Source organism: Bufo gargarizans, chromosome 6 (assembly GCF_014858855.1).
Source record: "Bufo gargarizans isolate SCDJY-AF-19 chromosome 6, ASM1485885v1, whole genome shotgun sequence".
NCBI lineage: Eukaryota > Metazoa > Chordata > Amphibia > Anura > Bufonidae > Bufo > Bufo gargarizans.
Window position 1 is genome coordinate 219,511,134 of NC_058085.1, and position 15,229 is coordinate 219,526,362.

General features: G+C 47.4%; 1 protein-coding gene across 1 annotated transcript in view; it reads left to right on the forward strand.

Annotated features, from left to right (window-relative positions):
- PRPF19 (pre-mRNA processing factor 19) overlaps positions 1-15,229 on the forward strand; it is a 276,098-nt gene that overhangs the window by 192,884 nt on the left and 67,985 nt on the right. The window contains exons 10-13 of the mRNA XM_044296948.1: positions 2,301-2,410; positions 2,516-2,671; positions 2,772-2,841; positions 2,922-3,007. Of these exons, the coding sequence (XP_044152883.1) occupies positions 2,301-2,410; positions 2,516-2,671; positions 2,772-2,841; positions 2,922-3,007 (422 nt within the window). The remainder of the gene's footprint in view (positions 1-2,300; positions 2,411-2,515; positions 2,672-2,771; positions 2,842-2,921; positions 3,008-15,229) is intronic.

Sequence of the window (15,229 nt, forward strand, 5' to 3'; positions counted from 1 at the left end):
TTGTCCTTATTAACACTCGGGATGATGTGGGAGACTCTGTATTCAATAAAGAAATGGGCCTAAAATAGCCCGCTAGGTCCAGAGACTTTCCAGGAGCATTCATAGGGGTGGGAGACATACTGCAGCATTGGTATTTTGAGCTATCTTGTAATACGTTTTAAAAATCCAGGCATATACCTCTACCTGACCCTACCTGGTTAGAAAACGGTCTTATTACCGTCTCTACCTTCTAAATGCCTCTCGCTTATTTACAAACAGTTGCTGTCTCCACCCGACCTACAAGTCCCTAGCTATTTGTCAGAGTGAGAACGGAACATTAAATTGGACGGACCCAGTAGATAATTTATTCTAACCCATTCCCATGGGTTCTCTAGATGTTATAAAGGTTCAGGAAAACTCCTATAAAACACTCACTAGATGATATCACACACCTGAGTTCCTCAATTGAATAAATGTGTCACTTTCAGATAGCTCACTGTTGGAGGTGCTCATCAAGCAGGCAGCATCTCACATATCTGGTGGTCCTGTCCAAAAATTAAAACATTTTGGGCGGAAGTGGAAGCAGTGATTAATAAATTATGTTCCCCTTAAAATTATCTGCTCAGCTTGTTCTTCTCTGGTTACCAGATGGTAGCTTTAAGTTAGATAGGTCAAACCTAGCCACACACATGATCACGGCGGCCAAACTTCTCATTCCACTGAAGTGGAGAGATGTCGATCCCCGACAATTGATTTGTGGTATAAGAAGGTGACCATTTATGCCGTATGGAGGAACTAGCAGGCTGGGAAAACAAAAATAGGAAAGCATTTTTGAAGTTATGGCAGCCTTGGCTGTCACATATGAGAGAGGATGGAGCTGGCCTAGTACATTAAGTACAGAAGTGTTTCTGGGATGTCAAGTTAAAACCAGACCATATAACTACCACATAAGACACATACCGACACTACCTGTTACTACCCTTTTCCTCTTTCCACCTTCCTTCCCCCTATAGTTCTTTCCCTCAAGTTCTCTATATTTGCCTAATTTAACTGGTTTATCAGTGCAATCATTATGCTACTTTTCATGCAGCATAGCAGGATGCATTCTGCATGTGATGTTAGTCAGGGGCTTGGCTGCCCATCTCTTTACTGTATGTTAATATTGGTGTAATTCTGACTATGCAGTATCTGTCCCGGTGATTTGTAACACACCGGTCTTTATAAAGAGCACTGTATATTGTATGTTCATGTTATCTCTATTTTTGGAAAACTCAATAAAATGAGAATTGAGAAAATTACTGGGTAACATTGGCGGTCAGTAACTATCAAAGCATTAGTTAGGGCTGCTGAAAAGCCAAAATGATTGTCCAGGATCAGTACAAGATAACTGCTTTCTACCAAAAAGACGACATGCCTGTCCTTAAAGGGAACTTGTCACCGGGATTTTGTGTATAGAGCTGAGGACATGGGTTGCTAGATGGCCGCTAGCACATTCGCAATATCCAGTCCCCATAGCTCTGTGTGCTTTTATTGTGTAAAAAAAAAATATGATTTGATACATATGCAAATTACCCTGAGATGAGTCCTGTATGTGAGATGAGTCTGGGACAGGACTCATCTCAGGTTAATTTGCATATGTATCAAATAGTTTTTTTGACACAATAAAAGCACACAGAGCTATGGGGACTGGATATTGCGGATGTGCTAGCGGCCATCTAGCAACCCATGTCCTCAGCTCTATGCACAAAATCCCGGTGACAGGTTCCCTTTAAGTTGTTTTTGGTATTGCAACTCTTTCATTCATTTTTGAGAACCTGGATTACACATAATCTTTAGGTTTCATGACCCTGCCCTGTCATGTGTGCCCCGTGGATCCACAATCCGCTTCTCCAAAAAATAGAACATGTGTTACATGTTCAATACAATAGAATACGCACGGACCGAAATCCTGTGGAAACGCTCCGTAGTGCTTCAGTTGGCTTCCATTTCTTGCCTCTGTTCCATACTGCTTCTTCAAGTGAAGGGATCCGCATCAGTGATACAGAGCGCACATGGCTGGTGCTCATATATTGAGGACCTGCTGTTTGCCTGCCGCAATATAGGCACATGTATTCATGGTTTTTACTAAGAGAGCCTATGTAATTTGGGCTTGTGGGGAAGAGCCAGGACAGGTAACCTGTATATCGGATTAGTATCTGGGTTTTCTTTTGTTTTTCTTTCTTTTTTTAGTTTTGTAGAACATTTTTAAAAACTGAGTAAATACTTAACAAAAAAAAAATTGTTTTGTGAATTTAGAGCAGTATTACTTTTTTTTCCCACAGGTGGCGCTGATAAAAGTGTTGTGGTGTTTGATGCAATGTCTCAGCAGATCCTGGCAACTCTTAAAGGTCACACCAAAAAGGTCACCAATGTTGTGTTTCATCCTTCCCAGGTGCTGTGCCTCAATATACTTAAAATAGTCTCCGATTTAAAAAAAAAAATCGGAATTTTAAGAGATTGTGGTCATAAATGCTGCTTAAACCTTTGCATTTCTTAGGAGTTGGTGTTCTCTGCCTCACCTGACTGTACAATACGTGTGTGGTCTGTGCCAGACTCTACTTGTGTTCAAGTTTTAAGAGCTCATGAAGGAGCTGTGACTGGTCTAAGTCTGCATGCAACTGGAGACTACCTATTGAGCTGCTCAGACGACCAGGTAATGTCATAAAACAAGTTTTTTGTTTTTTTTTCAGTTCTACAAAAATATTGGTTTACATCATTGATCATCTTTTCCATCTTTTACTGTTTTGTTTCAGTACTGGGCATTCTCTGACATTCATGCAGGACGTGTTCTCACCAAAGTAACAGATGAGACTTCTGGCTGCGGTAAGATGGTTCTTTCCATTCACTTTATTTACATAATAATTTTGTACACTTATACTAAAGTCAGATATTTCACTCTGCAGCTCTTACCTGTGCTCAGTTTCACCCTGATGGACTCATTTTTGGTACAGGGACCATGGATTCTCAAATTAAGATCTGGGATTTGAAGGTAAATTGTTACTAGATTGCCACTAAATTCAGATTGCAATTTTAGCCTTAAAAATCTATTTCTCCCCTTCGTGTTCTAGCAGTCATACCTTTTTTAAAAAAAAAATCTTCTAAATTTTAATTTTAATTTTGCAGGATTAGACCTCTTGCAAAAAAACGGATCCCCCAAAAATACGGATGGCGTCAGTGTGCATTCCGTTTTTTGCGGAACAGCTGGCCCCTGATAGAACAAGTACTATCCTTGTCTGTTATGCGGACAATAATAGGACATGTTCCATCTTTAAACAGAAGGCACACTTCCTTTTTTTGCCGATCCATTGAAATGAACGCAAAAAACGGAACTTACTGTCCATCCACACGTCCGTAGTGTATTGTGGATCCGCAATACATCCGGCCGGCACCCCCATAGAACTGACTATTCTTGTCCACAGTTGCGACAAGAATAGGACATGTTGTATTTTTTATTTGCGGAGCTGTGGAATGGAAGATCAGGGCCACGCTCCGGAAATGCATCCCCATAGAGAATGAATGGGTCCGCACCCATTCTGCAATTTGCGGAATGTATGCGGACCCATTTTGCGCATGTGTGAATGGAGCCTTAGTTGTAGGATTTTTATGAACCATTTTATATAACCATAAATAACGTTTATATTTTTTTTGAGGTAAAGATTAAAAAAAAGCAATTTTTACATTTTGTGGAATTTTTTGATGGCGTTCACTGTGTGGTAAAAATACCATAATTTTATCACCTGGGTCACTACAATGATTGTCACATTTCTCTATATATATATATATATATATATATATATATATATATATATATATATATATATATATATATATATATATATATATTATATATATTTTTTTTTTTCCTCTCCTCATGCAGCCTGTCGGCTCTGCAGCTGATTCCGCATTCTCCTCCAGACTGACAGGGGAGGGGGTGATTGGGCAGCTGCTTAAGGCTACTTTCACACTGGCGTTTTGACTTTCCGTTTGTGAGATCCGTTCAGGGCTCTCACAATCGGTCCAAAACTGATCAGTTTGGCCCTAATGCATTCTGAATGGTAAAGAATCTGCTCAGAATGCATCAGTCTGCCTCCGTAAAGATACAAACTGATCCGTTCTGAACCGATGCAGATGGTTGTATTATCTAAATGGATAATTCTTTGCAGATCCATGACGGATCTGCACCAAACGCTAGTGTAAAAGTAACCTTAACTGCTCATATCTCTGGTTTGGTACCAGCTAGAGATATGGGCCTTGTATTGTTTAAAAGCTGAAATTCCAAGCTGCTCTCAGACAATACCAGAATGAGAGCAATATGTTAAGTACATGGGAAGATATCACTGATTGAACTCGGCATGCTGTGAATACAGCTGAAAGTGAAAGTAATGGCAGCTTTTACCTTCTATTATTCCCGACTCGATTTCCAAAAAGTGATTTCTCCTCTTGGACTTTAGCTGTAATTTTGGTCTTGTATGAAAGCCTGGGATGTCCGCTTTCAAACAAGACCAGCTCGGGCAGAACAGTTGGCTACCTGAGCTGGACTCGGTGAAAACAGGTGGTTAAATGGGTTGTTCAGCTAATTATATTTGACCTATCCTAAGGATAGTTCATCAATATCCAATCGATGGGTGTCCAAAACCTGGCACCCCTGCCGATCAGCTGTTTTAAGAGGAGTCTCTGAAGTGCAGTGTAATGACGAGTACTCGCTCCATTCACTTGAATGGAGCAAGTACTTGTAGTTGCACTACACTGCCGCTCCATATGAGACAATGCGTAATGTAAAGACCAGGAAGTGGCTGCTCATAAAACAGCTGATCAGTGGGGGTGTCAGACCCCTGCCGATCAAATATTGATGACCTATCCTGAGGATAAGTCATCAATATGAATTGCTGCACAACCGCTTTAAGCTAGCTCACTTGTACTTTTGGTAGGTATTAACCACTGCATGCTTGGAAGACGGGCAGAGACCAGTCTGACCCAGTTGTCTACCTTTCACAATTTTCAGATCTTTATGCTTTCTAATTTTTAAAAATTACTTTTCCCCTCCCCCATGATGGCACCCATGCGAGGAGGACCTCCCATCTGTGACAGGAAACCTGAAAATATAAGTGTTCACACCCCACCACACCTCAGTTCAGGTTTCCTGTCCTCCGAATGGGAGATCCTGAGGATCCTTACCAAGTTCACATGCTAGGGGCTGGGGAGGTCTAGGTCCGTGCACTGCAATGGACGCATCCCGGGCAGTTCAAGTCTCCTGGGGGAGCAACTGTCAAAGACTGCTTCCCTCCTGGCCTCTGGAGGGACCGCTGTGGCCGTGTTCTGGCGGTTCCTGGTCCTGGGCGGGGGTCCGGCGTGCAGCAGTTGCCGAGAAACTATCCAGAGGCAGCACGTCCCTTCTCCAAGATGGCGGCCTGAGCTGCTGGTGGCCACCGCGCATGCGTGGACTGCACAACTTCCAGCACGTTACTTCCAGTGATGTCACGATTAGGCGTGGGATTTAAAAAAATCAGACAGGAGGAGGCCGAGGCGCACTACAAATGCAGCAACAGGAGGGGACAGCCAGCCTACAAGCAAATAATCCGAACAGAAGATGTCAGAACCTATGGATTCGGGTCGCGCCGGCCCCAGTGAACCCTCTAGTCCTTCTAGTCCGGTACTGGTTCTGAGGAGTGGGGGAAAGCCGCTGGGGGTAAGATCCATCCGTATTTCCCTTAATTTATTGGCGGTTTGTGTTAGTTTACTGCAGGGCTCGACAAATCCCAGGCGCCAGGTCGCCATGGCAACCAGGAATTTAGTCCTGGCGCTTGGGTATTTGTCAGCCCGTTTTCAAAGGTGCCCGGGCGATGGGTGCGGAGCTGCCGTTCTGTCCGGAGGCAGCACCGTTTGAAACAGCTCCGTCTGAGTCAGTGAGTCACAGCACACAGAGCCGCTGGCAGCAGGGAGGAGAGGGACTCGGGAGCAGTGAAATCTGATCCTAGAGTGGAAGCTGCTTCTGCCAGCCCCTCCCCTCCCCGCCCAGCAACCAATCAGAGCTGAGGCAAGCACTAGCAGCTCTGAGTCACTGACACAAGTACAGGGAGTCAGAAAGAATCGAATGAGTCACAGGTAGAATCTAAAGATCCGACTTGGCTAGAGACTCATTCGATTCTTTGAGTCAGACTCTAGAACAGTTTACACTGAGGCTTTTGCAGCAGTGATAAGATTAAGGGACAGGAGCAGAGAGATAAGAGAAGTGACAGGACAGAGTTTAGATTACAGTTTGAATTAAAGGGTTTCTACCACTTAGGTGTCACATATTTAGCTGGCAGACACTAGCGATCCGCTAGTGTCTGCTCTGGCCAACCATCCTAATATAATTGCTTTTGGGGCGGTGGTTTGGCAAAAAAAAAAAATACTTTTATTAATATGCTAATGAGCCTCTAGGTGCTATGGGGGCGTCATTAGCACCTAGAGGCTCCGTCTACCTTCAGAAACTGCCGCCGCCGAGCGCGTCCCTCCAGCCCGCCCATCTCCTCCTGAATGCGATCGTATGTATTCTGCGCATGCGCAGTGAATGTCTGACCGCTTCCTTGCTCAGACATCTCCACTGCGCCTGCGCGATGACGCCATAGTGCTCAGAGGAACAGGCGCAGTGGAGATGTCTGAGCAGGGAAGCTGTCAGACATTCACTGCGCATGCGCAGAATACAGGCGCTCACAAGGAGGATCGCATTCAGGAAGAGATGGGCGGGCTGGAGGGACGCGCTGGGCGGCGGCAGTTTCTGAAGGTAGACGGAGCCTCTAGGTGCTAATGACGCCCCCATAGCACCTAGAGGCTCATTAGCATATTAATAAAAGTAGTTTTTTTAGCCAAACCACCGCCCCAAAAGCAATTATATTAGGATGGTTGGCCAGAGCAGACACTAGCGGATGGCTAGTGTCTGACAGCTAAATATGTGACACCTAAGTGGTAGAAACCCTTTAACCCTTTAGGATAAAATTGGCTTCTCAAGGAGATATATATGTTAAAGGCATCCCTTCTTCTGTCTCATTCAGTAGCTATATAACTAAGGGTACTTTCACACTTGCGGCAGAACGGATCCGGCAGGCTGTTCACCCTGTCGGATCAGTCCTTCCGCTGTTTCACCGGAGCTCCGGCGCAGCACTGCAGTGCATGGCGAAAGGCCGCCAGACTAAAAGTACTGCATGTCCAACTTTTTAGTCCGGCGGCCTCTCACCGCAAACTGCCACGGCTGCGCCAGAGCTCCACACCCGTCCCCACTATAGTCAATAGGGTCCGGAGCGGCGGTATATGTAACATGGTATACAGCATTATTGGGGGGGGTGGGGGGAGCACTATGGGGGCATCTACTGGGGGCTTTGACGCGGCTCCGCCTGGCTCCTAACTTTTTTAGCTGGCTCCTAGATTCCAAGGAAATTTGTCAAGCCCTGGTTTACTGCAGACTCCCAAGGTTCCTAAAAAGGCGTCTGAAGTCCAAGCACAAGGAGTGTGGGGGATGCAGGGAAAATTGGTAATGGAGGAATCGCACAGCCTGTCCAAATCTATTAAGGCTTTGGTCAAATCTGAGATCAGATCTTCATTAAAGGCGTTAAGGCATTCGCATCGCAAATCCCCCGTTAAACAATCCGCAGCCTGGGAATCTGGCTCAGATCTGTCCGACGTAGAAGTTATAGAATCAGGGAAGCTCTCCTCTGACATCTGTTCCTCTGATCATGATGCAGCGGGAAAGTCCTTTTTTCCCCTGAAAGACGTGGAACCCCTGTTGAAAGCTGTTAAATCCACGATCGAGCTAGAGGACAATAAAAGAACCTAAATCCATGGCTGAACAAGCCTTTGAAAGTTTATTCCGCTAGGGCTGCCACTCTTTCCAATGCTGCCAGGCGTATATATATATATATATATATATATATATATATATATATATTTCTTTTTAGGGTGCCAATCGGGTGAATCTCCTTTCCCAGGGGTGTTTGATGGCGACCTTGGATTTGGAGGACGCTTATTACCACATCCCTATACATGCAAACTCCTGGAAATTTCTACGTACAGTAGTTTGGGAAAAAAAGGAATGGTGGCATCTCCAATACAGGGCTCTCCCCTTTAGAGTTTCTCAAGCCCCAAGGGTCTTTACCAAGATCGTGGCAGAGGTCGCTGCATTTCTAAGAATGAACAACATCTCTCTAGTACCATATTTGGACGACTTTCTGATTCTTTCCCATTCAGAAGAACAACTCAGGAAAGACATTTTATTTGTATGTGACACTCTACAGGGCCTGGGTGGAAAATAAACTGGAATTTTTTTTGGGAATACAGTTAAACTCCAGACTTCAGAGAAGATTCCTTCCTCCAAAGTGGCCAAGACAGTAGAGGTGATGATGGATCTCTTTCTATCCTACCAATGTTCTTTCAGGGAGGCTATGGCAGTTCTAGGTCGAATGACGTCGGCCATTCCAGCAGTTCCCTATGCACAATTCCATTCTCAAGATCTGCAGACAGACATTTTGTACAAATGGGACGGGTCTCGGGAATCACTAGATAAGAATTTCCTTCTGTCCTCAAGAGCGTCTCCGATATGGTGGATGTCCCCAGATAATCTGTCAATAGGGAACCCGTGGGTTTATCAGACACAGACCATTATAATGACAGATGCCAGTACCTGGGGATGGGGCATACAGTCAGACAACACATGTAGGCAGGGGTGATGGGATCTAACGACCAGAAGAGTCTTTCAATTTCAAGCAGTTGAAGGCCGTTCAGATGGCCCTATCCAGAGCTCTGCCCCATCTAAGAAACCAAAAGTTGCTCCTTTACTCAGTCAATTCCACCACCGTTTCTTACATAAATCGTCAGGGGGGCACAAGAGTCCTGTCTTTCCTCCTCCTCTGCCAAGATATTTTCAGGGTAGTTGAAGACAGAAGCCTCTTTCTTTCAGCAGTCCACCTGAAAGGAAAAGACCATTCCATAGCAGACTTTCTGAGCCGGGTAGACTTAAAACAGGGGGCGTGGTGTCTGAACCACGAGTCCTTTTCTCAGATAGTCCAGGTATTTGGGGTCCCCTCAATAAACCTTTTTGCGTCCCGTTCCAACAGGAAAAATGATTTATTTTATTTTTTCTCTCAACCATCTAGACTACCCGACAGCGGTGTATGCTCTGGCTCAGGATTAGAGCCAGGAGAATGGCTATGCCTTCCCTCCCTTTGGTCTAATCCCGCAGGTGTTAAACAATGTAGCACGGGAAAGAGCATCCATAGTCCTAGTAGCTCCATATTGTCCCAAGAGGGCTTGGTTTTCAGCGCTCCTGAGGTTAGCCTCCATCCCTTCCCTCCGCCACCAAGGGAGGATCTTCTCTTTCAGGATCCCCTCTTCCATCCCGACCTGGATACTCAAGTTGACAGCATGGAGGTTGAGAGGAACATCTGGCTAGACAGGGGCCTGTCGGACAAAGTGGTGTCCACCCTACTTAAGAGCAGGAAAGAATCCACGGCCAATAAATACCTGAAAGTCTTTTTCCTTTTTTTTTTCCACCTTCCTGGGTTTCACGCCTGACCCCCTTAAGGAGCCTGAAATACCTAGGATTCTAGATTTTCTACAAGCGGGCTTAGAAAAGAGGCTTAATGCTTCCACCTTGAAAGTCCAGATGGCAGCACTGAGTTATTTTTTTGACTGCAGGTTAGCCGATCACCCCTGGGTGAAGAGATTTTTTTTAATGCTGCCTCCACAACTCATCCCTCGTTGCAGCCCCTGACTCCTCCGTGGGACCTTAATTCAGTCCTTACAGCCCTATCCCAGCATCCTTTTGAGCCATTACAGGATTTATCCTTGGAGACCCTTTCCTGTAAACTGGCCTTTCTGATAGCCATCACTTCGGCAAGAAGCGTCTTGGAGATCCAGGCTTTTTCTGCCTTCCAGCCGTACACTTCCATTCTGGAAGATAAAGTGATCATTTATCGTTGTATCGTGCACCGATGATAGAAGAAGCGTATGTGTGCATATACTGTCAAATCCAGGACATATATTATTTGGTGTCTACAATAGCCTCTAAATCATATTTGCAGGTCCTGATTTATTCACTCCCATAAACGGAGAGCAGCCTTGATAAAGCAGTGTTTATATTGTTGTGTATATTTATATGTGGCACGGAGATATTTTGTGTTTATATGCTGCCCAGTAGTGGTATGACTCAATTTTAGGTACACATGTTATTTTTATAATCTCATTTGTCAGGTAAATACAATATTGCGTTATTCAGCCTGCGCTCACAGTGCCCTCCCACGTAGCTGCAGTGTTGATACTGTATTCAGGTGAAAAATGGCAGGGTTAACTGGGTTTTGGAAATTGTTTCTAAAATTCTAAGCCTTCTAACGTCCTAAAAAAATAAAATTACATTTACAAAATAATGCCAATATTCCCCATAAAGTAGAGACATGGGGAATGTTAAGTAATATTATTGAGTTATCAGTTTTAAAAGTGGAGAATTTGAAATTTTAATATAATAATAATTTTATCTCTAAGCTACTAAGAGGTCATAAACACTTATCTAAGCCATATTAGTTAAGGAGTCCGTATGCACCTGGTCTGACAGAAAATCCAAAGGGTCCTTCTAGAGCAGGGTTGCACAACCTGCGGGACACATGCAGCCCCCAGAAGCCAAGATTTGTGTTTCTGCCTGCGGCGCCGCACGATGCATCATTACAGCCCCTGCCCGCGGGGGAGGCAGAAGCAATTATCAGCGCTTCTGCCTTCTCCTCACACAGATGAGCGCTATGTAGGGTGGACCCGGCTTGGGGGCAGAGGCAGGCGCCACCCATAAGCAAGGTACGCCACCGTGTAGAGCGCACTCTTGCTGGAGGCGCCGGCCTGCGGCGCTGCCTCCTAGCTAATTTATTCACTTCATTTGCCTGTGTGTAATCTCACACTGGCAGAGGCATCGTAGAGCGAAGTGCTCATGCGCCTTCTTCCAGCGCACCTCGTTCGACGATGCCTCTGCCTGTGCGAGATTAATTAATCGCTTCTCAGCAATTACACAGAGAAGACAAGTGAATAAATTAGCTAGGAGGCAGTGCTGGGGGTTTCTGTGGATGACACTGATGGGGAGGGGGTTCTGTGGGTGACACTGATGGGGAGGGGGTTCTGTGGGTGACACTGATGGGGAGGGGGTTCTGTGGGTGACACTGATGGGGAGGGGGTTCTGTGGATGACACCGATGATGGGGAGGGGGTTCTGTGGATGGCACCGATGGGGGGGGGGGGGGGGGGGGGTTCTGTGGATGACACCGATGGGGGGGAGGGGTTCTGTGGATGACACCGATGGGGGGGGGAGGGGGTTCTGTGGATGACACCGATGGGGGGGGAGGGGGTTCTGTGGATGACACCGATGGGGGGGGAGGGGGTTCTGTGGATGACACCGATGGGGGGGGCGGAGGGGGTTCTGTGGATGACACTGATGGGGGGGGTTCTGTGGATGACACCGATGGGGGGGGAGGGGGTTCTGTGGATGACACCGATGGGGGGGGCGGAGGGGGTTCTGTGGATGACACTGATGGGGGGGGTTCTGTGGATGACACTGATGGGGGGGGGGGTTCTGTGGATGACACTGATGGGGGGGGGGGTTCTGTGGATGACACTGATGGGGAGGGGGTTCTGTGGATGACACTGATGGGGAGGGGGTTCTGTGGATGACACTGATGGGGAGGGGGTTCTGTGGATGACACCGATGGGGAGGGGGGAGGGGGTTCTGTGGATGACACCGATGGGGGGGGAGGGGGTTCTGTGGATGACACCGATGGGGGGGGGGGAGGGGGTTCTGTGGATGACACCGATGGGGGGGGAGGGGGTTCTGTGGATGACACCGATGGGGGGGGCGGAGGGGGTTCTGTGGATGACACTGATGGGGGGGGTTCTGTGGATGACACTGATGGGGGGGGGGGTTCTGTGGATGACACCGATGGGGGGGGGGGGTTCTGTGGATGACACTGATGGGGAGGGGGTTCTGTGGATGACACTGATGGGGAGGGGGTTCTGTGGATGACACTGATGGGGAGGGGGTTCTGTGGATGACACCGATGGGGGGGGGGAGGGGGTTCTGTGGATGACACTGATGGGGGGGGATTCTGTGGATGACACTGATGGGGGGGATTCTGTGGATGACACTGATGGGGGGGATTCTGTGGATGACACTGATGGGGGGATTCTGTGGATGACACTGATGGGGGGGATTCTGTGGATGACACTGATGGGGGGGTTCTGTGGATGACACTGATGGGGGGGGTTCTGTGGATGACACCGATGGGGGGGGGGTTCTGTGGATGACACCGATGGGGGGGGGTTCTGTGGATGACACTGATGGGGGGGTTCTGTGGATGACACTGATGGGGGGGGTTCTGTGGATGACACTGATGGGGGGGGGTTCTGTGGATGACACTGATGGGGGGGGGTTCTGTGGATGAAACTGATGGGGAGGGGGTTCTGTGGATGACACTGATGGGGGAGGGGGTTCTGTGGATGACACTGGGGGGGGGGAGGGGGTTCTGTGGATGACACGGGGGGGAGGGGGTTCTGTGGATGACACTGGGGGGGGAGGGGGTTCTGTGGATGACACTGGGGGGGGAGGGGGTTCTGTGGATGACACTGATGGGGGGGGGGGGTTCTGTGGATGACACTGATGGGGGGGGGGTTCTGTGGATGACACTGATGGGGGGGGTTCTGTGGATGACATGGTATGTAGCTGGAGGGAGAAAACATGGCCTTACCACAATGAAGGGTACAGTCTGTATAAATAGGTGGCTGACACAAAAGGGGCTGGTCAAATGCCGTGGTTAATGAGCAGTGTCAAGGGGGGGCGGCAAAATTGGCTTTTTCCTTAGGTCGCAAAAATCCTTGCACCAGTCCTGGGCAGAGGAGCACAGGGTTAGGAGACCTGATCAGCTCTGCCTGTGTACAATGCCCCCACCGCAGGCTCGTTTACCTTGTAACTGGGGCTCCTTTGGATGCCCCAGTTACAGTGGAAATAGTGCAAAAAAAAAGTCTGTGTCCCCAAAGGTTTTTAGTGACCTCTTGGGGACAAATGATGTGGAAAAAATATATTAAATATATTTTTTTTTAAATCCTTTTTTTTAACTTAATCACAAATAAAAGAAAAAAATAAATAAAATTTGATATGATAAAAAAATAAAAGGGAATAGTAAGAGTGTTTACTGCCCCCTAACAGTCTTTCTATGATCCCTTGTCATTATGTGGCAAAAATATATGTAAAAAAAATGTTGAACATTAAAAATTATAAAATGTAAAACGCCGTTCCCACATTTTCCTGCAGGACTCGAGCCCTGATTAGTTACAATAAGTAGGTACACTGGAGTCTCTCAGCTAGTAGTCAATTTGTTAAGCATACATTTGCTTATGCCTTTACCCAAGGTACAGTATGTGGTGCTGAAAGTGCCCAGCAAAGGGGAGGGTCATCAGAAGCAGGAATCTGCGTTAGGCATATACGCATAATCTCGCGAGACGCGAGATGACGCGCTTAGCCGGCCCACGCATGCACAATGCGGGCTGGCATTTCTTCAAGGGGGGTCGCGTCATCAGCTTGCCAGCCAATCCAATCAAAGGCCAGATAACAGATCATATTAGTAAATATGATCTGTTATATGGCTGCCCTGCTCCTCTGCTGGTCCTTTTGGTCGGTTGGATCCAGCAGAGGAGCAGGCTTCACAGTGAGTACACCAAACACCACACACTAGCCCCAGATAACCCCCTGCACCCCAATTAACCCTTTGATCGCCCCTGTCAATCACTAGTGAAAGGAAAAAAGTGATCAGTGTAAACTGTCACTTTTTTTTTCACTGGTATTGACCGTTAGGTTTTAGGATGGTTTAGGCCCCTTGGTTAGGTAGTTTAGTGATCAGTTAGCGCCCAGCCCACCGCACCCCAGTGCCTTATTCGCTGATTAGCGTATCGCTAATCAGCATTTGTACTTTTATAGTATCTGTAAGTGATCAAAACCGATCAGTCAGATCTATAATAGTATTAGTGTCACTTTAGTTCGCCCTCCACCCAAAACGCAGTGTTTGCCCGATCAGGCCTGATCGGTCGCCCACACGTGCGTTCGCCCACATCCGCCCTACCGCAGTGACCCAAATTTTTTTTTGATCACTGCACATTCACTTTACACTCGCTGCGGCGATAAAAAAAAATCCGTTTTGATATTTTTTTATCAACCGCAGCGGCCTCCGGTACTTCGCTAGCCTCTCATTTGTAAAACAGGCTTGCTTTTTTTCTTGGGTAGTCTCAGGGAATACCCCTAAATTTAGTTGCCCAAATGTCAAACAGGGGGTATTCTTCTGAAGAGGCCTACAGGCTTCTGACCCAGTCGGATGAGGAATGGGAACCCTCATCTGACGAATCTAGCGGGTCAGAATATGAACCTGTAGAAAGCAGTGGCACTCTGACCCAAAGTTCGGACGAGGAGGTTGAGGTCCCTGATAGCACCAGGCGTACCCGGCCCCGTGTCGCTAGACCACAGGTTGCGCAGGATCCTCTTCAAGGGCAGCAGAGTGAGGCTGGCGCTGTCGGATTACATGGTGAGGCATACACCAGCAGCGCAGCCCTCCCTGGACCTAGTACCAGCAATGCCGTACAACCTACTGAAGTGGCGAGCACCAGAAGGGCAGTTGAAGGTGGCACGTGCAGTAGTTACCCCGTCGCAGCCACCGCACAGACAGGACCGTAGAGCCCCTAGAATCCTTGAGGTGCTGGCAAACCCTGATTGGCAGTCCCCAACTTCAGCCGCACCTGTAGTTCCCCCTTTCACCGCCCAGTCTGGAGTTCGGGTTGAGACAGCTCAGATCGGTTCGGCCCTGGGATTTTTCGAGCTGTTCTTGACTGCGGAGCTCTTGGACATGGTCGTGGCCGAAACAACCGGTATGCCACACAATTTATAACCGCCAACCCGGGAAGCTATTGTGCCCAGCCTTTCCGGTGGAAACTAGTCCAAGTTTCCGAAATTAAAAAATTTCTGGGCCTTCTCCTCAACATGGGTCTAACTAAAAAGCATGAATTGCGGTCATATTGGTCCACGAACCCAATTCATCACATGCCCATGTTCTCTGCTGCTATGTCCAGGGCATGTTTTGAGGCCATCCTGCGTTTCCTGCACTTTAGCGACAACACCACCTCCCGTCCCAGAGGCCACCCAGCTTTTGACCGGCTCCACAAAATTCGGC